This window comes from Sebastes umbrosus, chromosome 18, assembly GCF_015220745.1.
Source record: "Sebastes umbrosus isolate fSebUmb1 chromosome 18, fSebUmb1.pri, whole genome shotgun sequence".
NCBI lineage: Eukaryota > Metazoa > Chordata > Actinopteri > Perciformes > Sebastidae > Sebastes > Sebastes umbrosus.
This window is the reverse complement of record NC_051286.1, coordinates 14,801,115-14,827,362: the sequence shown is the minus strand read 5'-3', so window position 1 is coordinate 14,827,362 and position 26,248 is coordinate 14,801,115. Positions and strand designations below refer to the sequence as shown.

Genomic DNA, 26,248 nt, shown 5'->3' with positions numbered 1-26,248 from the left:
AAATGCAGATGCAAGGCAGATCAACTGAGTGGTGCATTGATGGGTTGAATTTATGCTGATTCTGGGTGACAATTATGATGAGATCTTTTATTTTGGAGATGAGGATTTTGCTCTGGATTTCTTGCCAGCTACAGTTTCAAGTTGAACAAAAATAAAGCTGCAATCGGAAAGTTAAATGTAGTCTGTCAATTTGAAAAATTACTTTTTTAAAAGGGGTCCTCCAGTGATTTAGTATTGCACTTCCATAAAGTTGGGGTACTTATTAGGCTACATCCACACTAACGCCGTTGTACGATCTCCGTCCACACAAGCGGCATTTAGGGCAAAACGCATATCTCAACCATTCATGTACACTGAGCATTCACGTGCCGGTGTAAGCAGGAAGCAGCGTTTGGACACGGGAATTGATGCGAAGCGCTCAAATAATAACTTGCCTCCTGCGCATGTAGGCAGTAGTAGCATTATAAAATGACAATTTTAACTGCACAACAGCTGCTGGCATAGACAACAAGGTCAGCAACGCTTGTAACTCATTATCCATGTTGAATTAACCGCTGGTGGTCAAGGGTGATTAGTTTGTTTATTTCTGGAAAAAGGTTCACGTGATGGGGCGTGACGAATCAGGGAAGGACACGTCATGACTGATAAGACCCAATCGAGAAGCGAACGTCGGTGTCTGCGTCATCGTTACCAAAGGTCTGCGTTTTTGTCTGTCCAGACTAAAATGCAACCCCGGAGTTTTAAAACTAAAACGGGGTCAGCAGCGTTTTCAAACGTCTCCGTTTTAGGGGCTCAAAAATGCGGGAGTAGTGCGGACGCAAGGCATAAATGTAGCAAAAGTTATGCTGTTTAAATCAAAAAAGTATTAGCGTGGATGTAGCCTTAGAGACCTGACTTTTAGTCTCTAGTAGGTCAAGCTTACAAACCACTGGATACTACATTTCCCATAACGCAACTGGATCTGAATCTTCATTAGACACCTCCTTGAAATCCCACACCACCAGTTTCTAACACTGACTTTGTGTTAAAAATATTTTAACCACAGAAGGCATTATAAAAACACTTTTAACAGAGTAGTACTCCCCTGATCTGACCCGCCAGATGGTTTGTTACACACAACCATCTGAGAAGCCGTAATTGGAGACTGTTTGGAAAAGTGCAGGCACTTTCAAAAAACACTTGGCAGGTGATTGGATGAACCATCTGTCAATCAAACTCTTGCCAGTTGGGGGAAGAGCAAAAACATCTTCAGTGCCTTTCTTTGCTCTTCTTAAGTAATACTCTCCAGTCCTGATATAACTGATGCTATTGCAGCATCTATGCTAACCACTTCAGGAGCTGCCATTGCGGTTTAGATCAAATAGTCGCCTCTCTGTGGCGCGTCACACACACCTAAGCTACGCTCGTAGCTGCCAGTGGCTCCTCACAGGATGCCGATTGGTCCGTAGCACAGTGGTTCAGACTCAAACGCATTACTTGAAGCCTGACAAGAAGGATTTTCCTGTGATGACACGAGTATCCGGCTGCCGTACGAGATAAGTACTCCCCACAATGAGTCAACCGATCTAAAAATGTCTAAAATTGTTGAAATGTCCCTTTAATAGTCATTTATTTTACATTTTTTGTTATTCCACATGCTATTGTTTTAACATTCATTTTAAATCTCATCAGTTTTTGCCCTTCTGAATGGCAAATTGTTTTTCTACACAAATGCCCAGCTGACTGACTGATTGAGGCGTCTGCCTCCAACATTTCCTGGGAAATGACAAAAAAAGATTTTTTTTCTCCCCATTAATTACTGAGAATCTAACCTCCGATGTAGTAGGCCCGTTCAATCAATCACTGTCATCTGCTGAGCCGAGTCTGACAGATCCCGACAGCGTCTCATGTTTACTAATCAACAGAGTTACTAGGTGACAGTCTAAACAGTAGCCTAATGCCTCAAACATGTGGCCTTTGTTGTGTGAAACAGCACCTTTGCTCTTTTCTCCTTTCTCCAAAAGTCTCCAAGGTGTTATTTTATAAAAGTCTATTCATTTCTTGTTAGCGGCACTGTGCGGATGTATACTGTGTATGTGCTTCCTCATGCTGCATGCCATCAGATTCCCTTCTCGCCAATAGACTATTATCAGTTCGAATAAAGGATGCTGCTCTATATGTGATGCTGGAGGATCAATATAGCACTATCCTTGTGCGGGCTGCGTGTTTGGGTAATTGGACTGATGAAGATGAATGGTGTGGAGGTCAGCACTTTTAGAGAGCAGTAGGAGTAAAAACGAATGCTTGGCAACACTAAAGACATTTGTTTCTGGTGCAGCGGTGGGATGAGCTTTGTAAACAGGCGACGTTTGGAAGCGCAGGAGCCCTCGTTGGTTTGAGATGGACTCCAGCCAAAGCTGCTGCGTCTCTACTCTGCCAGCTCATCGTCTCCCAGTAACGTGGAGCGATTCCAATTTGATTATTTCATAGCTTCGGAGGTACAAGCATGCTTGAAGGTGAATTCACTCATCCTCACTCTGTCACACACAGTTCCACTTACAGAAGACGTGACTCGCCAACACCTCATGCGCGTGACCTTGAAGCTTCCCTCCTTCATCTGCTCGTTGGGCAGCTTGACGTGGAAGTTGAGCTCGTTGTTGCCGGCGCTGACGATGACTTGGCAGCCCTTCTCGGGGAAGTCGGTGATACAAGGGTCAAACTTGATGTAGCCGTAATATTTGAGAGTCTGACCTAGATGGATGAACTGGGGGGAAAACATAAAAAAATACTTTTATAGGAAATTCTGTCTTTATCTAATCCCTGGAGAAAATAAGCTTGAATTCTCAACTGGATTGGTGTAATTAAAAATTCATATCAGGGGAAAAACTGGGCTAATTGCATCACAGAATGCACTAGAGGCCGTATTCTCTACGGTCTACAGATTTATCCTTGGACGAAGACATTTCAGAGTAACAGCTGGACTCAAGGGAGGCAGATTCATATAGAAGAGATGCCCTTTGCTTACTTCTTTCTTGGAGCCTTTCTCCTGCAGTGATTTGAGCTGCCGGTGCTGGTCTTTGTTGACGAGTATCCAGCCTCGCTCAATGTCAGACACTGTCTGGTGAAGCAAAAACAAGAACTGAAGTTCATCTTTCTGCACAGATGCACAAAACAGAGCAGGTTTTTGAGTGTTTCCTTTGGGGAATGTGAGAGAAATCCCACCCTAAGCTTTTAAGGGAAACATTGCAGGTCAGCAAACAATTACACAGAAACATGCTTGCAAACACCATTTATTTTTCTTTGATTTCCTCTGCTACACAGAGGCAACACCACTCAGCAGTTCCAGATTTTAATCAAACTTGCAGCCCCGAAAAATGCTTAAGACAACAGATCACAGCTGTCGCAGCAAAGGGAATCCGCTATTAATAGGATCAGACAGGAACACAAAATGGTACAGGATTCAAGGTGTTGCAAAGTCAAAACAAGCTGACATCGCAATCAGATAATGGAGGAGCCCAGGGGACGGACAAAAGCATTTGGCAGCCCAGGGATGATCAAGCAGTGCTTGATTCAGTTTTTCTTGGTGCGATGCTGGCACCAGGAGAAGCTCAATAAAACAATAGAAACAAAACCAAATCACGTCTAATTTGGATTTTCTGTTTGGTTCCACATTTAAAAAGGGATATTTAATTTTAAAAAGTTTTTTGTTTTGTCTTAAGACCCCTGTTGCAGATGAAAATAAACGTCAGCGTCTGGTTTACCTACGTAATGAAACCTCTTACCTGGGCGTATAGCAAGTTCAGGCCAACTCTGTTCTCCATGACATCACCGTCGTACGCCATGTCCCAGTAGCTGCAGGAAGAAAAGGCACAGTCACTCTTTACACATCTATATCCAAACATGAGTTACAATTCACAAAGTGGCACTGTTACCGATTTGTTTGAATGACTTGAAGAGACTTAGAAAGCCTGACATATTTGGCCATTTTCTACAAAGAATAGTATCGACCAATGACTCGGTCTGAATACCAAGCAACTAGAGCTGGTTATTGTTTAAAAAATTACAATACCAGCACCAATACAAGTACCCTTAAAGTGATACCGATACCAATAGAGTACTTTATTTGATACCTTTTTTTTTCTACTTCATGTGATACCCATCATGTGAACAGAAGCATTCAGTTGTGTAAAATGCCACCACCACCACATTTATTTTCATCAGATGCCACAGGTGTTTAGTATAGCCATACTTTCGTACGTAATGATATCAAATTTAGCACCTTCAATAAAAATTCAAAATCACAATTTTTGTTATATAATATATAATCAACTTTGATAAAAAATGATATCAAATATACACATGAATTAATACTTTGCCAAATCGGTGAAATGAGAGAGACTTGTAGACTAAATTCCTCGACTTAATGTCATTGTTATTTCCTGAAGAGGTTGAAGGACAGTTGGTCTTCTGAAGGGGATGTGAGTGAGTCAGTACAGAGTTTGTAAGGCAGCACTGTAGTTGTATTAGAGGCTATTGCTGGTACTTCAGTTCATAAAGATGTGTGGGTGCCGGAGGGCAGCCTGAGGAATAGAGCGTAACATAAAAAAAAAAAAATGCAAGAATTCAATTAATGGAGAGGGATCAGATCTGGGACCACATAGAAAAATGGCCCAAATCTGATTACAAAAAAAACAATCAGATTTGGGGCCAAAAGATCACGGCCAGCCAACCAATGAAAAAAGATTTAGGTTATATTTTCTCAGTGTGCAATTTAAGATATTTCACTTCCAAGTGTGTTTGTATCTTAGCCCACTGAATTTTTAACCACGTATGTTCTTCGGCAAGAATCGCATTGCATTCATGCAACTCTACTCTACTGCAGGCGTGAAATTTAACATGTTGTAATTGCCTGAGACAAGGGGTGCTGGATGACGAAGTTGTTCAAGCAGATGTGAAGCATGCTGCCTGCCCACATCAGCAATTCAAAGCAGGTAACAAGGGAGAAAGAAGATGGAGGGATAGTGAAAGGATCTGGGAAGGAATGGAGTAGAGGAAGATGTGTGTGGGAGATGAGCGCTTTTATTTTGCTGCTTTACTTTCAACTAAAATTGCACTGAAAGCCCCTGCTGAGACAGACATATGGTCTTTGTTTTTTAACTATAAATATATACGTGCATGTTGCTGCTGACCTACAAAAATCTCCACTACTATTCACATTCCTGTTTCGATTTAATGAATACTTTGGAGAAATCTAACACAAAAAAGGTTGAAATTATGTAAATTCAATGTTTTCACTGGACAGAGACAAACATTTTCCTCCATTTTTAGCCTGCACATTTAGCCAAAAAAGAGCTTTCCAATTCATTTTGACCTGATCCTCCCCTGGATCTCATACACTGGGGGTCTGTTTTTCCTCCACCTCCACTTGTTAGTTCTACATTCATTCTTTCCCCGCTGCTCTACACTCCACAGAGAAAGTAGGTCAGGAGTACTAAGACTTTCCTTGAGGCAGAAAGAAAGTAAACATCCTGTGTACCTCAGTCAGCGGGAGGCAGGGTGACGAAAGAACAGACACATAGAGGAAGTAGAAAAATGTTGTGTTGGAGAAAAAGGGGAGCAGTCGCTAACTTCAGGCTTGGTGGGGAAGCAACATCTTTGTTTTCCGTGCATACCCAAACCAACCAAACATACATATTTGCTGCCACACAGGAAGATTTTTCATACTTCTGTTCTTTGTGTGACATGGAGTTCTTAATGACAGATTTCCCTGAACACGCAGCCCTGACCTCTTCCCTCTCATAAGAGGCAATGTTGTGCATTTTTATCTGCAACTTTAAACTGTTTTCAAAAAGTATAAATGAACCAGAAATAGACCAGAACCAGAGGACTTTTTTTTCCTGTAAAGCCAAAGGAAAGATTGTTCAAAAGCACCATGCATGCTCTGCTGCTGGAGGGGCAGTTACTTGGTTAGTTTTATACTTAAGTTTAAGGGAAATGTTTTTCTTCATTCAGCTGGGGATGCTTTGTGTGTCAAAACAAGGGTTTTTAGTTTTAAACAGTTCTCATGCCACCCACCTTCCTCCCTCCAATGCCAACCATCTTCAAATAAATTCCCAACACTGAGCATCCAAACAATCCAATACAACAGTCAACATTTCTTTGTGAATTTTCCTATGTTCAAATTATGTTAAGATAAGACTATATCAGAGACGTGGTGGTCCAATTGCATGGGGATTTTTGAGGCTGTTCATTCATATAACGTCTTATCTGAAAAAATAAATAAGCTGTTATCTATCAATGATCATTGAAGACAAGTTTAAATATAATGAGAGTAAATGACCTGTCTGATTCAAGAGTGTCCAATTCTCAGTGGCCAAAGCTGAAGATGCTTTAACTAAAAAAAGAGCAGTAGGGCTGAACGATATGACCTCAAATCTATAGCAAGATAAATTCCACCGTTTCATTGCTCTACACACAACAAACAGTGATATCCGAATGTTGACTATGAATATTGTTTTTGGATTATTCCTTATTTCATTAGCTATTTTGGGATTAAAACATTACTATAATATACATACTGTAAACAAAAGCAAAAACAAAAAAAAAAAGGTCGAATACCATGGCAACGGTCGAAGCTTTGAAGCTTCAAAGCATTCAGATCAGCCCTAGATCTGCTTCACACTTGATGGGTGTATTTTTTGTAACTCCTCCTACACATTGTCACCAAATGTGGTACAGAACATCACTGGACCGAGCTGGAAATAGTTACTTTTTTGGATTTTTAATGTTCCATACAGTTTTGCTATAATTGCCCCTCAAATGCTGTGGGAAGGGCTTATATTACAATAAATGTCATACTGCATCTCCTGAATGCTGCTATTGCAACAACATGGAGATATGATGTCTGAGTGACCATGACAAATTTGGCGCCATTGGGCCAATAGGTGGCGCTGTAGCAGCATCATCTAACTATAAAGTAAGCAATCTCTGTCTTTCTGTCTGTGTATGTATGACTGCCCTTCGCATATCTTGAGAACTGTTCATCCAATCAACTTCCCACTTGGTGGGTGCAAGTAGCCATACCGCCGTTCTTGACAACGCTGCAATGCCAATCAAATGGACCACCCGTCTAGTCGTGATAACCGCCCAAATAAATTGTAAAACAAATGACTCAGGTCTCTTTTCCAAATTAACTGCCACTTTGTAGAAGATGGTGAAGTCAGATAAGCAGCCCAGAGTTGGGCCAAATTCTGCTCTGAGACATTAAGAACAAGTGCCTCGCTGCCGATAAGGAATGAAATGAGCAACACCCAGAATGAAAAAAGAAAAAAAAGTCTTACTGGTTGACTGATTTAAAATTACACAAAAGTACAGCACGTGTTGTTAATGTACTGCTTACCGAAACAGAAATATCTGACCTGCTTCTTTACAGGATTAGATAAATAGCACATGAACACTCTGGCCGATGAATCACAGCTATAATTACATGTGGAGAAGAGCACTTTGGGAAAAAACATGATCAAATTGAAAGAAGTGAGCAGGTGGTGGGTACCTTTTCCGTAGGAGTATGTGAAATTCAGAGCTCCGCAAGCTGGTAATGGATACATACGGCAGCTCAAACTCCTGCAGCTTCCGCACAACTGAAAGAGACACACACAAAAAAACACAGAGAGAGAGTAAGGAAAGTAACTCCCAAGGACATTTGGATAATGATGGTAACAACAAACAATGAGGGATGGGAGAACTCCATCTGGAGAGGTCCCAGCAGGCAGGGTAAAACTTTTTCTGTATGAGTATTCAAATAAAAAAAAAAGATAATGAGCTCTATGTGTGTGTGTGTTTGTCCCTAATCTGCAGCTGTTTCACTGCGACCCGTTCCCTAAGGAGAGTGAAGGAGATCTCAGGTGCTTACTGAGGCTGCTGCTGTTTCCAGGCATCACTAAATGAGCACAACACTACAAGGCTGATGACTAAACAGTGCTTTAGTTTGCCATTAGGTTTGTAAAAGTATGTTTATGGGCAGAGATGCTGTGTACATTAGGCGAACTAAATTGTCAGCTGGAAACTGCAAAATATCCCTAGAATACAGATAAGAAGACTGGTACTGCTATTTCAAACCACCTTCTTGACACGTCTTTGCATATTTAACAGCACGCATTGATTTACACACAGACGTCTGGAAACTTGCTGCCTGTCAGAGAGGAATTGAATTCTTCTAGCTATCCTGTTATGTCAATACACCCACCAGCAGTTTTGTTTGATCCGCGGCCTGCTGTGCCGGATTTATTCTGGTAGTCGAGTCGTATTCAACACATGGCCCTTCTCTTTCATACCAACTCAGAGTTTCAGACTTAAAACTGCGCCAAGAATACACAACACGCCTGCAATATTTACAGATTCCTCCAAGATCACCTGGCACTTATTTTCAGCCTGGAATGGATTTGGCGTGAGGATTGGGGGAGCATTTGGCAGGTGGGAGACGAAAGGAGAGAACCTTTGGGACTGAGGGGGGGATTTGACCCGACAGGGAAAAATGGGATTGGGAAACTGAAATATCTTGATGTGGAAAGCTTTATGCCTGTGACACTGGGGTAATTCTTGTGACAACAAATGCAGACGCAAATATTATACTATAATTTGCTTTCACACAGTTACTTTTAAGTAAAAAGGTTCTGAGTCAGGGGTTTTCAAACTTATTATTCAAAGGTCCAATTCTGATTTTTATTTAAGGTCAGATGTCCGGAGCGATTGCCGATAACAAAATAACATTTAATCAACTCACTTAAGACCGGGCCCTACTCGCTCGGTAGGCTCCCGTTGTCGCATTGAATTAATGTCACATCTCTTGTGATTGGTCCAGCACAAAACCGAGGTAGACACGGCTCAGACAGTTATTATTTCAGACTCTGACACTAATTGTGTACTAGAGAAAACTACACACTACTACACTGTATCTGGGATTTAGGAGCTAATAGCAAATTCTCCGGTGTAATGTTAATGCGTGAACTCGGCAGCAACTACACACAACACTCTCCAGCAGTAAACGTCGTCATGACGATGATGTCAACGATAGGGAAATGAGCCACATTAAAACTACATTCATCTGGTGACAGGATCGTTGTGAATGACCTCCAGCTACACTGTTTATTCAACGTCACTAACAATTTATAGATTAATGGAAAGCATATTTCAAAATAGAAAATGTTACACCTCATAACGTATTTAGTTTAGCTGTAAAATGAGAAAGTTTGTGACCCGGCATCCATGTTAAGATCAGTTGAGGAAATACCAAGCACCGCCCACCAGCCAGAGCAAACTTTCACATTTCATAGCTAAACAGTACACTACAAGATGTTTCTGAAAACATTTGAGGTGAGAAATAGGCATTACAGTAACAGAATGTTGATTCATATTTGATTAGCGCTGCCTAGTTTGACTGTTTGGTCGGAGTTCGCGAGTGATTCACAGCTGCAATCGTTGAATGAACAGCCAGTAGGAACGCTCTCCCTCTGAAATGACCTGTGATTGGCCAAAGTCTTCCATCACAGGCTAGATGTTTTAAAGCCTAAAAACAGAGCCATGAGGAGGTGCAGAAGTTTAGTTTTCTCTCGGAAGACTTGAATTACAATATGCTGAAAGGTTATTATGAAATTTTTGCTCAATGATGCCAAAAAAATACTGCCTATTGCCACTTTAAATGTGGAGATTTCGTGCTTTTTTTAATTTTGTTTCATATTAAACGGAATAATTTTGGGTTTGGGACAGACAAAACAAGACATTTAAAGACATCACCTTTGACCGGGATGGACATTTTTCACTATTTTCTGACATTTTATAGACCAAAATATAAATCTATTAATCAAGAAAATAATCGGCAAATTATAGATAATAAATATAATAGTTAGTTGCAGCCCTACCGCACACTGCCTGGTGTGTGTATGCAAGCTCATGCCACTTGAAACACTGCACAACTGTTTTGCATGAAGCAGCCAAAAAACACACAGAGCCTGGCTCCCATTGAGCTTCTGAGCCGCTAATAAATAAATGATGCATTCAAGCCAGAGATACAGTAGAAACTCTGATACAAGGGACAACTCCCATGGGGCGATGCAGTTCCTCTTTTTTAATTAAACTACAGTACATCTCTAAACAGTCGACACGGATAAACTGAGCTGCTGGACTGTTGCCAGAGCTACCTCTTAATGTGGACAATTTAGAGTGAAAGAAAATCAAAAGTGTCCCATTACAGCACATAATTCCCTTTGGTTACCCAGAAAGTTATTCTTCAGTGCAACGTAACAAATGTTATAGCTATTAATTCCAACTCCTAGTTCCTTGTGTTTCTCCATTTGTAAGAATAATTTGTGCTCTAAGTTCCGTGTGAGTTGTATGTCTTCTGAGAATGGTCCTTGGCTCGCCTGATATAAGTAGTTCAAATTTACATTACTTTATCAAAGCGCTTCGCGAATAGCACATTGCGTTTTTCGATAAACAACACTATCTGATGGTTTCCAGCTGTATAAAGTGAAGCCCTTGAGATGCCTATTTTCAGTAATCTCTGAAAACACATTCCAGGGTGACTCTAAATAATCAGCAGTAGTGAATTATGGACTTCTGATATCTAACTTTGCTCTCTCTCTCTGACATTTCTATCAACCAATAATTAATCATATAAATGGAACATTATATAGGACACTTTCTGTTAGTAATGACAAGGAAAGATAAGACGTTTTCATTCCTTGAATTACTCTGATTCTTTAGAAAACTGTTGTTGAGACTTACATGTTAACCCTCCGTCCACACCTTCGCGGACGAGGAAGAGACTGAAGTAACCAACAAGGTCGTCTGGAAGGTCAAGCTTTGTTGCAACAGCCTGCAGAAAGAAAGAGAGAGATTCAATAAATGTATTCCTTTATCTGATTTTTATTTTTCAGTAAGTTATAACAAATGAAGATAAAAGTGTTTGAAGACACAGATTGGATAAAAACAGCTCAGTATGAAATGAAAAAAGGGGGATTTTTTTTACTAACCACAATCCTACTTTACCATCTTTAAAAATTAATTGAATCTTAAGACATCTCCCTTGCGCTCTTCTACACCCTCCGTATATTTTGTGATGTTCTGAAGGTTCAGTCACGTTAGGTTATCAAGTTTACAGTCATGATAATATGTTGAATTAAAATTTTCTCCAGTCCCCACAATACTGGTCCAATCAAACCATATGTCAAATGGCAGTATAACGTGTTTTAGTTTGAATGTATTATTATTGATACGTTACAAATGATTATTGATATTTTATTCAATATTATTGATGTTTTTGTAAAACAGTGCATGTAAGATATGGCTATTGATTGATGATGTTTTTTAATTAATTATTTATTTTATTGTTTTGTGATTATTTTAATTATTATATGTATGATATTTAACCAGGGCAACATTTAAAATGAGACATCGCTGGCTAAATAAAGGTTAAATAAAAAATAAATACATGCACCTTATGTTCTTCTATTATACAAGAACCAACTCTGCAGTGCCATATTTGAGTGGAGGAGGATTTAGTGAACAATGTGTTGTAGTGTAAAACAGGACTTTAGCCTGTATTATTATGATTCTATTTATCAAGAGCGTTTGGGTTGCAAAATATCACAATTAATATGAAAGTAATCCAAGCAGCTACTTCAATAAGAAACTTGAATGTTTTCTGATCAGAAAACAAAAAAACAGAGGATACTTTATGGACACCAGAAAGGTCAAGCCACAACCAAATGAAGCCTAAATAAAATTAGAGAAATATTATCTCTTTCCAGTCCTGCACAAAGCATTATTGTTTCATTCTCACACAGAGCGATGGCACTCTCTGACACTAAAATATATTTTTGCTGACTCGTGCTTATATTCCGTGACCTGTTTTACAACTCTTGCAGTTCAACCACAAATCCGCAAATGTTGCAAACATCAAGTGTAACAGCAAAAGTCAGAAATTTCTGGTCACTGAAACACAAGCACATTGAGAAACACTTTGATATAGTACTGTGCTCTGAGGCCTACTGTGGTGAACAGAGGTTAACTGTGGTTAAACTTTCACAAGAGCACTTTAACACGCTAGATTTACAGCCAAGAGCAACGGAAGGACATCATGAATGGGATGTGAAGTGGAAGTACTAAAATGTTTGGTCACAGTCACTATCTGACCTATAAAAAAAAACCCAGGTTGAACTAAATTGGTCAAGATGTCCGATTTTGTTTTGTGATTTTTGATGAGTTTGATCGAAGTCGCCCCTGACTTCATAAAGTCCTCTGATGGTTGCTTTGGTGAAGAAGGTCTATATGGACTTGATTTCATTTACGATACTGCATGTAGTGTCTGTAAAACATGAGAGCTTACAGAGGGTATACAGAAATATTGCTTGCCTGAGGGGAATTCACAAACACGGCCAGTCAAATTATTGGGAAAGAGCAGAAACAACTAGGTTGTATATATAAAACACAGGCAAAACAAAAAGCCTGACAAATTGTGTCTGATCCCGTTCATCCTCTTTTTAAAGAATTCATAAAACTGCCCTCGGGAAGATGCTATAGATCTGCCGCAACAACTGAGAACATTTACAAAAAGTCTTTCATACTAAATGCAATAACTTTACTAAAATCCATAAACACCATTCACACTGAGACCATGTCCGTTATTGTTATCTGTACTGAGCATGTTGTGCTATTTATTGTATTTACTGAATGTTCTGTTATTTATTGTATGTATTGTGATTTACTAGGATGTGTTATAACCAACCTGTGAAACCAAAGGCAAATTTCCACATTTGTGGACAAGATAGATTATTATTATTATTATTATTATTATTATTATTATTATTATTATTATTATTATTATTCCCAAGTGTCGGTCAGCACTGTTATGAACAGCAGATATCAAATGGCTTTAGTTAAAACAGAAAAAAAACACTGCAAAGGATGAAAGCATACAGAATATAAAACCTCAGATGACGCTAACCTTATCAAGACTTCTGGCCACTTGCAGAGTTAATCAGCACTAAATCATATAATTTGCAGCTTTCATATTAAGTGGTGCATCTGTTTCTAGAACAGAAGATCACTGATTGAAACATTCAGCCATGTTGCATTTTTGGCAGCAAATAAACCCACTTGTTTTTTATCATCAAAATGAAATCACCAATCTCTACAAATTATATACCAGATGGAGTACAGGCTGACACTCTTTAACGGAGCACACTCCGGCGGCACTTACATCAAGGACGTCCTCCGTCTGATCTGAAGTCAGTATGTTGACAGTAACCTTCTGACCGTTGGAGAGGCAGATGTCTAGAGCGACTTCTTCTGTGGGAATCTGCTGCGTCTCCTGTGGGAACGACACAAAACATAACAGGCTTTCCTTCAGCTTCATGGGTCAGCTACGTGTTTTCATTCCCATCGGTCCACAACAAAATCACATCAAGTCACACGGGCAGAAAACATACGGGCTGGTCAAAGAGGAGGCAAATTTCCAGCAGAGATAAAAACAAAACAGACGAGCTACCCATTCCACAGCTACACTTTTCATAAAGAGTGCGTTGATTCAAGGGTCAAGATTGGAATCAATGGTACCAAGTTCATTCAAGTGCAAAATACACACCTATCTATCTATACACATACTATAAGGTGTATCTTATTTTACCTACAATATAAAAGTATGTTTGATTGTAGTCACATGGAGAAGGCACAAAAACAAATGGGCTACTTGATGAGGATTATTTTATGCAACACACAAAACGAAGTCTGGCTGTTTATTAGTGCAGACAGATTAGGCATTAAAGCTTCAGTAGGCAACAACTTTTTGGCATCATCGGGAAAAAATTCCATAATAACCTTTCAGCATATTGTAATTCAAGTGTTCTGAGAGAAAACTAGACTTCTGCGCCTCCTCATGGCTCTGTTTTCAGGCTTTAAAAAATCTAGCCTGGGATGGGAGACTTTGGCCAATCACAGGTCATTTCAGAAAGAGAGCGTTCCTATCGCAAACTTTCTCATTTTACAGCTAAACAGTACACTACAAGATGATTCTGAAAACATTTGAGGCGAGAAATAGTCATTACAAATTCATATTTGATCAGCGCTGTCAGGATATAGAGACCATTTGATAAAAATAGCTTTTTTTTAAATCACATTTGCTCCAATTCTACCCACTGCAGCTTTAAGGATTGATTTAAGGCAAAACAGAAAAAAAAGCACATATAAAACAAAAGGGAAGGGGAATAAACTGCAAATTCCTCAACAAAAGTAGCAGCTATGTTAATGTTAAGCCTTGTTTAATTGTCTATCGAGTCATAAAAAGGGAAAATATCTATCCCAGTTTCCCAGAGACCAAAGTGATGTCTTGTTTTATCCAACCAACCGTCCAAAACCCAATGATATATAATTTACAAAAATAGAATAAGGAAACCAGCAAATTTGAGAAGCTGGGAACAGATATTTTGGCCATTTGTTCTTTAAAAAAAATAGTCGAAATTATTAATTTTCTGTCGATCAGCTAATTCAATAATTGACAAACTGCTGCAGCTCCATTTATTTCACTACTCTCTCCGCTCACACAGAAATGAAGGGAACTGTATTTATCAGTTACTGCTGTGTTTGTGCAACGATGGAACAAAATCACAAACAATCCAAAAATCTATGGATAACAAGTAGGGAAAATAAACTGGCAAAACCTATACATATTTCAAGACTCTAAATAATAGCTTCGGAGCTGATATTAAGAATATCTGAAATCTTAAGCTGCCCCAGCTTCTGCTGTCCCCAGGCAGCATCTCACCACCTCTGCTAAATCATCTCTTATCATCCCTGTTCCCTCAGCGGGGGGTCTTCGAAGTACATCCCGACCACTAAAGGTGCAGATGAAACGACATCACCGGGTGGTAACTCATCTACTATTCTGCACCTGCTGTCCTCGCAGTACATAAGGCGCTGGGGGGGGAGGGGAGAGAGACAAACACAGACTCTAATGAGAGAGAGGAAGACGGAGGAGGAGAAGCAGAATGGGTGTGACGTGGCTGCAGACGGATGAATCTGTCCGTGAAGGTTATTGGATTCACAGCCCTCCTGGCAACGCAGGTCACAGCTTGAATGATGACGAACAACCTCGCTACCTGGTCTGAATAAGTCATTGACACGCCAGTCGTTTAAAGTAGCCTTTTCTCTCGGGCAGCAACAATGTGTCATGAGTTCTTACAGCATTGTCCACTTCAGCTAATATCTGCTTGCGTTTTTAGTCCTGCAGAAAGAGCTTTTTGGCAAATCTGGTGGGATGACTCATTAGGTGGCTCTCTTTTCTTTTTTCTTACATAATGGTTCAAAAGGATCCAGTTCTGACACACGATGCAACTATGTTGCTATTTGGCAAAAAGGTTGCTTTCCCCTCAGTTTTGTGTCTGACGTAATCATTTGACATGTTTCTGCATGCAAGCCAAACTTAATCTGACACATCTAACCATAGACCAGCACCATCAAAAAAGGTTATAATTAACTTTCATGAACTGAAAAGAAATTGTGAAAGGGTTAAAATCACTAAGACAAAAACACGGACAACACCCAGACCGGACAACGCTGTAGCGATCTGTCAATCACAACCAACCACGCCTTAAAGCATACCCTGCTTTATGGTCTATTTGACTCTAAATGGGACCATCATTTACTAAATGAACATCATGCTGTATTGAAGAAGACTTGAAACTAGTGATTGAGACCATAAACTCATGTTTACTGAGGTAATAAATCAAGTGAGAAGTAGGCTCATTTTCTCATAGACTTCTATACAATCAGACTTCTTTTTGCAACCAGAGGAGTCGCCCCCTGCTGGCTGTTAGAAAGAATGCAAGTTTAAGGCACTTCTGCCTTGGCTTCACTTTTCAGACCACGGAGTTACCCACTGCATCTAACCAGCTACTTTACAAGTAGAGATGACGCAACCCAAGATAAGAGTACATGCTGGCACAAACTGCGACCAACAGTAAGACAGTAATACAGCTACCTCACTCTACCACATCACCAAAAGCAATTACTAGTCAGGCAGAACTTACTGCATCAGCCTTTTTGGTTCAAGGAGCATGCCCTGCCTCCACATAAGCCAGTTGTTCATGTTGACGCAACAGAGAACAAACACCCCAATGCAGGTACAGTAGATTAAAACAAAAGAACATTACCAACCTGCTGTGCTTTCCTTAAGAAGCTATTGAACATTTCACTGGCTCCAAGCAAGGGATCCTGACGCACTGTAATAAAAAAAATTAACAGGAGAGAAATGAGTACAAAATGAGTCATATCTCACAGTTGAGTGAAATGGAAGGAGCGGCGGGAAGTCAAGAAGAGATGTCAGCAATTAGTGAAGGGTCTTTTAGTGGACGTTATGTAAACATAAACCTCCTCAGGGGAAGCCATTTCCCTATTGTTCTTAATGTTCCTCTTATCACACAATATAATTGTGTTCCTGTGGAATGGGTTTGACCTTTCGAGACATTTTATCATCAAGGCAATTTAGATTAACATGGAAAAAAAGAGTTATCTGGCATAGGTTCAATTAACTGTAAATTATTACAAGCCACTTTCATCATAACGTAGTCCCCCTGATTTGGTAATGAACAACTCTCTCATGCTCGTGTCTTTGGTTTTCTATTGAGGCAGTTTTCAGTTGCAGTGTAGTGCATTAAATGATCTGCATGATAACCCTGTGTGACTAATATGATTAAGTGTGTGTGTGCTATTGTCCTTTTTACAAATTAGTCTACCCCTTTGACAAAAATGTCAAAGTCCTGAGCCATCTGCGTCAGAGCAGATTGTGTTTGTGGCCGTTTATTTTTCCATAACTATGTAGAAAGCCATGATGTAACCAAGTGAACTTGAAGCCAAGAACACCCTGTGTGCGTATGCTCCCAGACTACGAGCAAATACACACTTGAACAACGCTTCCTTGTTCTGCTGTAACTGCCAGTGCTTGAGAGGATTAAAACAAACCCTCTGCATTGCTGCCAGTTCCACTTATTTGTGTGTGTTCAGAAAGTTCACCCTCGACCTGTTTACAAAATGTAGGCAATATGCTGAAAACCTCCCAAATTGGGATGAGAAAAACTCAGAGTGGGTTCTTTGAACATTTGAGACTTGCAAAGGAAGCTTTCAAAACTGTCAAAAGGCATGTTTACTGACAAAATAACTAGTCTCCCTCCTGGTGTAAACACTAAAAAAAATATGGCTTATCCTTTATAGTGTTCTGTTTTTAATTCAGAGAAAACCTAAGTATATGTCCTTAGAGGTCATCATCTACTAGAGAATACAAACCTGTAACATTTTTAAAGAGGACCTATTATGCTCATTTTCAGGTGCATACTTGTATTTGGGGTTTTTACTGGAGTGTGTTTAGATGCTTTAAATGTTCAAGAAATGCTTTATTTTTCTCAAACCGGCTGCGCTGAAGCACCTCTTTTCACCCTCTGTCTGAAACACTCCCAACACTCCCGCTCCCGAAAAGCCTAGTCTGCTCTGATTGGTCAGCTGGCCCACTCTGTTGTGATTGGTCAACCAAACCCAATTCTTCGGGCTCTGCTGCAGCTCCGCTATAACTAGCTTTGTTTGAGGGCATGCCAAGCTAGCCGCTAGGCAGGTATTATGCAAATGTGCTACTTGGTGACATCACCATGTCACGGTGCAAAAGGCAGGACTTCAAGCAAGGCGTTTCAGGCAGTTCAGGAGCAGTGTTTCTGTGGGGGAGATTAACTCCCTTTGGCGTGGACTTTGTAACTTTGCTGACCTTTTACATGCACAAAAAAACTATATAATACACTTAAGGAAAGGGAAAAAGCACAAAAGCATAATAGGTCCTCTTTAAAGACCCTACCAGGTCTGAAGTCCTGAGTAGGGATTTTCTTTTTTCATCAGGTGTTTCAGCATAACTTTGTCAAGTGAGGCTTTGGCTAAGTCTGTGCTCAGATCATCAGCTCTTTTTATGCTTTTAAGTGGCATGAAGAGACCAGTGTATGGCTGGACTCCCCGCAGACACTGAGCCAACTCATTCTTGTGATTGTTGTGGAGAAGCATATAGTTCAAGGAAATTGTGTTTGTGCTGCAAAGCTACACAAAACAACGTCTTAGTTTGTTCTGATGTTTTTCTTTCTGTACTGCAATTCAGAGAAGAATAGTAGCTAAATTAAAAACTGACAAGGACAACCACATTGTAGCTGGAATTTAAATCCAGCCCAGAAAAAAAGTCCATTCAGCATGAATAACTTACCAGCCTGCATGTATTTCTCCAGCTGCTCTCGTCTCTGTTCGACCTCAGCAGGAGTCAGAGTGAAGATCTTCTTTGGAGGAAACGCAGGCACCACGTTGCTGCCATATTCTTTCTTTATCTGTTGGTACAAAACATATGTTGTGAGAAGGTGAAGGTTACAGGATGGCACGCTATACAACCTGTGTTTTGAGACTAGTCAGATGGCTAAATTTTATTTGAATTTAGAACATCTGTGAAAACAGATATATAAGTTCATACGACTATACCAATTAACTTCAGTACAGAGTAGCAGCCTCTTAAATTAAAGAGTTGTGGATTCATTTTTCTAAGAGGTATAGTCATGCTGTTTGAGATGAATCACAGGTTTATTTTAAGCCTGTTTCAACGACTAGCTGGTGGAGTTTCCGTGCATAACACACACACACAGAGACACATCTGGATCCCTGACTGTCTAGTCATTCCAAGTTTACTTTGTCTTCCAGCTTCTTGACTCATTTCTTCCCTTTTTTTTCCATCATTCACTGGCTGGTAGCTTTGAACCGTGGAAGTCTTAAACTAAGCCCTCACAGATCTAAAAATCACACATTAAATGTGGTTTAATTTTAATCTGTGTGTCGCTGCAGGCAAAAACTGTACGTCCCACTCATCATGAGGAATTCACTAACACATTTTTTTCTCGCTATAAAACCTTCAGGTCCTGCACATATGGCATGATGAAGGTTGGCCCCAGTGGGTGCACGAGGAAGTGAGGTGACTTTCACCTTAACATATACTGTCCTTTGGTGTTTTCAGTAGATCAGAGTCACCGCTGGTTACTAGGGCAGGGACGGTACACCTATCTCGCAATTCGATGTCATCACGATACTTGGGTGCGATTTATTGCGATTTTTGTTAACTTTTTTTTACACTAGACCCGTCAGCTCCGTTCTCTTTATACATCCATGGTCAGCTCCATTGGGGCCATTTGAATGCATTTAACATAAATGTCAGTATATGGGTGCTCTAAAGTTGTAGTGATTCGATTACACGCGGTCGATTTGACCACAGAGATGGGAGTGACAGCTGGCTTGACCGCACGTTACCGCAATACGCAGCTTTAGCTGTGATGTCTAGCTCTGCTTTTCCTGGCAATGTGTGAAACCCAAAGTGTTTCCATACTTTACTTTATGTGTAGTGTTTACTACTTTGGATTTAAAATGTGATGGTGCAGGTCGTATCCACGTGGAACCTCCGCCGTTTTCTACTTTTTCGTTTCGGCTCGCTGCGGCCGGCTGCGGTTTGTTTTGGTTGACGGATACGGAGCAGATATGACATCACTCACAGTACAACAATAAAAGCAGTAACTTCCTTCTACCTCAGCTGCTCCGCTTAGACTCAAATTAAGCAAATATATCAACCCAACCCTACTGGTTACACATACAAATAAGCTCTCTAGTAGCCACAGACACTAAGCATCAGAGTCCCCAAAATCTGAAATAAATCTGCACTCATACAGCTTCTTTTTTAGCAAAACACTCCCCGTTTTCCCTGTTGGATTTAAACTGGCTAAAGCAGAAGCGTGACCTTGTTACTTTGTAGAAGAGAAAAACAAGAGAAACAATTAACATTCAAATTTTCTCAGCAATAAGCTGGGTAGAGTGTTTGCCCCGCAATCACCAGAGTGTTTTGGGGTCATGCGTACGCCACAGGAAGCCCTCCGGGGTTGGTTCTTAAAGATTCGAATGTGTCTTCCACACACCCTGTTGCCAGGCAACGGCAACTGTCAGACTAGATAGCACAGGCTTGAGGACGGAAGATAGCAAAGTTTGGCCCTTGCTTGCTTATTTATTAATGTGTGAAAACAGGAGACTTCTATACGGCTGTGTTACAGTATATGCCATGGCGTATATATTTCATAGCACAAAGAGCTCACAGGTAGTCAGCTGGAAATCCAGCGAAAAAATCCACCTCTTACAAACAATGCATCTACCCCTGCAACATCATTTGTTTCCAAAAAAATGTATTTTAAGCACTTTCACAAGTAAGTCAACTCAACCACAGCAGCCCTACAGGAAAAACAAGCAGATGCTGAATACACTAATTGCCTCAGCTCTAACAAATAGCTGCGTCTCTATGTAACGCTTCACTCAGGCAGAGACTAAAAAATGCTTCAGGCCAGGCAACTCAACACTTTCCAACAACATTTCTTTTTCAGATTAAGATGCTTTTCCAAGCAGGTGAAATGAAAGAAAGGCCAAGAACATTCCTTCCACGTCACCCACCCCCTCCGACCTCCTCCACCACCACAATACCGCCCATTTACACGCAATAGTTTGGACTCTGGGAGGAATAACAGCACAGGGCTTCAAGCCACCGCGGTCGTGATTCAAAGTGATGGGAGGCTGGCATATCGACCGTACGACACAAAGACGAGTGAAAGGTCACCCTGGGTGGATGTGGTGGCATTTAAACAGCGTTCGGCGCTCCACACGAGCAGATCAGTCCCTTCTGGTCCAAAGCACACTAAGAGAAATGGGTGTATTGCGATGGCTGAAGCCTTACCTGTTCATGGAGGCCAAGAAGTTGACTGTAGCGTACCCGACAGTGCAGCACGCCATTGACGTGGATGTTGTAGGCCTGTTTGGAGAGAGTGGGGACAAATTAAAATTTGAGGAGAGACTGGTCTGACAGAGAAATGTATCATCAAAAGCTTGTATTGATCTGTCTGAAAAGCTTGTGGGTGGACATGAGATGTTGAAATAAAATAATTAAATAGATATATATAGATTACGGCTGTCAGTTGATTAAAATATTGAATCACAATTAATCGCATGATTGTCCATAGTTAATTGTGATTAATAGCAAATTAAACACACATTTTTTTTATCTGTTCAAAATGTACCTTAAAAAGGGAGATTTGTCAATTATTTAATACCTTTATCGACATGGGAGTGGGCAAATATGCTGCTTTATACAATATATGCATATATTATTTATTATTGGACATCAATTAAGACCACAAAGCAATGACAAATATTGTCAAGAAACCCTCACGGGTACTGCATTTAGCATAAAAAATATGCTCAAATCATAACATGGCAAAACCCAACCGGCAACAACAGCTGTCAGTCTGCTGACTTGACTATGACATTCCCAAAACTGCATGTGATTATCATAAAATGGGCATGTCTGTAAAGGGGAGACTTGTGGGTACCAATAAAACCCATTTTCATTCACATATCTTAAGGTCAGAGGTCAAGGAACCCCTTTGAAAATGGCCATGCCAGTTTTTCCTCGCCAAAATTGAGTGTACGTTTGGAGCGTCATTTAACCTCCTTTGTGACAAGCTAGTATGACATGGTTGGTACCAATGGATTCCTTAGGTTTTCTTGTTTCATATGATATTCGTATCAGTATCACTAGCTTTAAAAGTGAGCCCGCTATAACTTCCGAAAGATTGATTGCGTTAAAGAAATTAGTGCCGTTAAAACGAATTTGCGTTAACGCGTTATCGAGTTAACGCAAATTCGTCCGATACACGGACATCAAGTATCAATCTTTTATCATATAAACTATTAACCTCTTAAAAATCCGACGGCCTCTATTCTGTCTTTCAGAGGTTGACTGTAATTTCTTCAGATGCATTTCTTGAGGTGCCATGTAATAAACTCAGAAGTGCAGAAACAAAACCACAACTGGTAAAATACAGTGAAGCAACATCATCCTTTATCTTGAACATACATTAAGTTTCACTACTGATTCCAACACCTCAGAACAACCTCAATCTCCATCTCATTTCATCTCACCACTGAGTGTTTCCTCCTCACTCTTCGTTTCATAAGGAGGATTAAATTAATGAAGTGTGAATTGGATTCAATCAAACCCTACTGGCTTGCACATTTAAATTTCCAATCAAAACAGCTTGCATAATGCAGACGCTGAACAACACAGAAAGCAAAGATCACATAGGGAATCCATCACTTTCCCCGAGACGCCCCTTGTTTGTTTTGACAGACAGACAAGGAGATATCACGCAGATATGCTGCTCCGCAAAACCACCATTTGGAATCAGCAGTCCAAATATCTGCTTGCCATCGTGTTTAGAGCCAATCTCAAAAAGTAAATCTATTTTTCATGTCAGATGCCTCATTAAGCATCAGGAATGATACTAAACCACAAGAATAACAAAATGATACTTTAGTTATGCCCTCAGGAAAAGAAAAATATATTTGAAGTTTGCCCAAATGCAGGCTCGCTTACAGAACGGCACACATGAACTGTAAAAGAATTTGGTAATTTTCACAAGGCACCACAAGTCTGTATTCTTCTCTTTTTTTATTGAGAAATGGCTCAAAAACGTGACACAGAAACTTTTCCGCCACAGACAATAACTCATGGTCAAAGACTGCTAACGGTTTGGCAAATATTGTCATTGAAAACAATCAGCAGCTGCTATCACTTCCTGAAACAACAACATGAAGATGATCGATCATCTTTCCTTCCTTCCTTTTGCTTGTAACACTTAGCTAAACTGCAGATGTTTATTTTATGAAAGAAAAAACTAAAATGGCCTGGACCAGTGGTATCAACTCTGAAGACTGCTATTTTGTTATTGACAATAATCATTGCTCCTTCATGTGCTAAGAAATGCTTAGCAAAGAAATATTCCACCAGCCTGTGTGCAGCTCTGGCCGGGAATGACAGGAAGTACTGCCTGTATGCTTGGGTGTCAAGGAACAAACTGTCAGTGCTTTAATCTTTCCCTTATGTTTCAATGAATATTTATAGTCAACATGGTGGGTCATCTGTCAAAACAAAACACTCTTGACCACACTGTGGCATGCCGTTGCACATGCCGTTGCACAAGCCGTTGCTGACCTACACAACCAAACAATAAGAAAACAAAGTAAGTACAAACCAAAACTTCTAGAGGGAAAGAGGAAGGCTAAAGAGTTTGGAGGAAGGCCAACGAATTAACAGAAAGATGTGTATGTCGGCAGTATCCAGGCAGGAAGGAAGAATGAGTATGCAGAATGTCTTGGCTCTGTTTGATGATAACACACAAAAAATAACTCTGCATTTTTTGTGAATTGCAAGCAGTTCAACTCAGGGAAAACATACAGTCTGAGCTATTGCTCTTTTCTGCACACTATCTCCAAACCAAAAATGTTTTTTAAATACTGTACATTTTAATCCCAGTCGGATCTTCATCAGGGCAAAAACATTTAGACTTGATGAAGATCCGACTGGGATCAAAACGTTGTCTAAATGTTTTTGACCTGATGAAGATAGGACTGGGAACAAAACATTGTCTATTTAAATACTAGGGCTGTCAAAGTTAACGCGATAATAATACATTAACGCAAATTTGTTTTAATGCCACTAATTCGCGTCAACACTCCCATGTTGATAAGAGTATTAAATACTTCACAAATCTCACTTTAAGGCACATTTTGAATAGATCAAAAATTTGTGATTAATCATAATTAACAATGGAAAATCAAGCAATTAATTGGGATTAAATATTTGAATTGATTAACAGCCCTATAAAATACATTTGTAGTTTGGAGCCAGTGCGCAGGAGGGGACGCCTTTCACATAATATGAAGCATTTGTAGGATGAAATCAATTTCAGTCTGAGGAAGATATAGGTGCTTATTTGAACACATTTTAAGAATAATCTCTGCGTCTCTAAGTTTATTAATATTACTCACTGGCTGATGCAGGCATGCTGTTTCGCATGACATTTTGCAAAACTTTAAACAGAGACAGATGAACTTGTTCATATAAGTCCCGATCTGTTCCTCATCCAAAGTAAATGAGTCAGAGTCACTTACAGTAGCAACAAAGTCTATCTCTCTTTTACACACTAAAAAACACACTGTAAACAAATACCATGTGAGCCAAAGAGGAAGATACAAGCCTACTAGACAAGAAGAGGAAGTGTGAGCACTCCAAAATACAAAGATATGTCTGTGCTTGCACCATATTTAAAAAAAACTGCAGCCCTTGTTATTCTAAAAGGCCGTTTGCAAACTCTGCAGATTCTGTGGCTTACTGGTTCCAAGGTACACATCCCATCTCTCAGCATTATAATCAAGCAAAGTCCCTTCCTGTGGGATGGTTACAGGAAGGTCACAGTGACAGTCACAGGACTGCAGGCTGCTGAGGTGAAAACCCGGCGTTTTAAAGTTCCCACTGCAGCACGGGGTAAAAATGTGCTCAGCCAGGTAGAAACAAGCCAGAGGTGGCACCTGAAATGCTCAATTTAGAAACCTATTGACTTTCAACAACCAGAGTAGGTGTTTGCAGAACAATGTGGATGGGAAATAAACTGATTTAATCATATTACTACGCACATATAATACCGTGTTCACTACTTCTACAGAAAAAGTATATTTAAGTTTACATCCAAAGCTAATTTTGTCCTTCTTGAGGCAGCAGGAATACTGAACACGCGGACATGTTCAATATTAATGAGCTTATTCCAAGATTTCCTTCTTTGGAGCACATGGAGTCAAGATGGAAAATAGTCATTCGCAGGTGTGTGACACTGAGAACAGCCAGTGTGATGTCAGATGGACATCAGATGTTGCAGATGTTATTTCAAAGCATCTGGTGAATATCAGAGTAGCTGCATTCTTCTATAAAACAACTAACACAAAAACCTTTTGTTTAATGAAAACTGTAGACCTAATATTCTAAAAGGGATCCAAGATTTTTTGTCATTGCAGTGTTTGTTTATATCATGTCCATAATTGCCAGGAAATACTCTTGAACCCAAGCTGTTCCCTAGCAACGTAATGACTTGTGTTCAAAGATAGGTCTGGTTTATATGTTAATAGGCACACATTCACACCAATGATGCTGTCTAAAGCATCATACAACACAAGAAAAGGAGGAAATATTTTGAGTTGTCAGTAATTCTTTTTAAACAGTACGGCCACACATTAGCACAATGTATCCTGACTGTGTGTGTGACTGGTGTTAATGGTTTATGAGAAAAAAACAGTGTGAAACATCCACAAAAGATGTTTTATGTCTATGATGCTTTGCTACAGCAGTCCTTGACCAACCTCCAGGAATTATTCTCTCTGAGAGCATGTCTGCCAATGTGTCAAAGCAACACAAGGCACAGCAAACACAATGGCAATTCAAGGTGCTTCAAATAAGGTATAAAACTGCGTTCAAGACGGCTGTACAACAACCCAAGCAAGATGATGAAGCCAACAATTATTTCTGCTCTTGATGTGTGGTCAAGACTGCTATTATATTGTGGTTAGTAGGAGGGCTAGACAATAAAATTAAAGCAATGTTAGCTGTTAATGACAAGGAGGATTGTGAGATATAATTGTGGCAAATCTTAGAGAGAATTTCGGTGCTGACTCAAACCTGTGAAACAAAAGGGACTCTGTTGTGCCTGAGGTGATGAATCAGAGATTACAGATGATGATTATTCATCAGTCCAACACGTTTAGACTCGATGAAGATTTGACTGGGATCAAAACATTGTCTAATTGTTTTTGACCTGACGAAGATAGGACTGGGAACGAAACATTGTCTATTTAAATACTAGGGTTGTCAAAGTTAACGCCATAATAATGCGTTAACACAAATTTGTTTTAATGACACTAATTTCTTTAACGCAATTGATGTTTCAGAGGTTGTAGAAGGCTCACTTTTAAAGCTAAGGTGAAGATACTGGCATCTTGAAACTAGAAGACCTAAGGAATCCATTGGTACCAACCATGTCATACTAGCTTGTCTGGAAGGTTAAAGGTTAAACAACGCTACAAACTTACGCTAAATTTTGGCAAGGAAAAACTGGCATAGCCCTTTTCAAAGGGGTCCATTGACCTCTGACCTCAATATATGCGAATGAAAATGGGTTCTATGGTTACCCATGAGTCTCCCCTTTACAGACATGCCCACTTTATGATAATCACATGGAGTTTTGGGCACGTTATAGTTATATAGCATTGAAACAAAAGAGACTCTGTTGTGTCT

General features: G+C 39.9%; 1 protein-coding gene across 1 annotated transcript in view; it reads right to left on the bottom strand.

Moving 5' to 3' along the window:
- Positions 1-26,248, bottom strand: part of snx17 (sorting nexin 17) — a 33,747-nt gene that overhangs the window by 5,271 nt on the left and 2,228 nt on the right. Inside the window, exons 2-10 of the mRNA XM_037751667.1 lie at positions 20,804-20,878; positions 18,263-18,380; positions 16,189-16,253; positions 13,238-13,348; positions 10,762-10,852; positions 7,532-7,619; positions 3,762-3,831; positions 3,005-3,097; positions 2,540-2,743 (exon numbers count right to left, since the gene is read on the bottom strand). Of these exons, the coding sequence (XP_037607595.1) occupies positions 2,540-2,743; positions 3,005-3,097; positions 3,762-3,831; positions 7,532-7,619; positions 10,762-10,852; positions 13,238-13,348; positions 16,189-16,253; positions 18,263-18,380; positions 20,804-20,878 (915 nt within the window). The remainder of the gene's footprint in view (positions 1-2,539; positions 2,744-3,004; positions 3,098-3,761; positions 3,832-7,531; positions 7,620-10,761; positions 10,853-13,237; positions 13,349-16,188; positions 16,254-18,262; positions 18,381-20,803; positions 20,879-26,248) is intronic.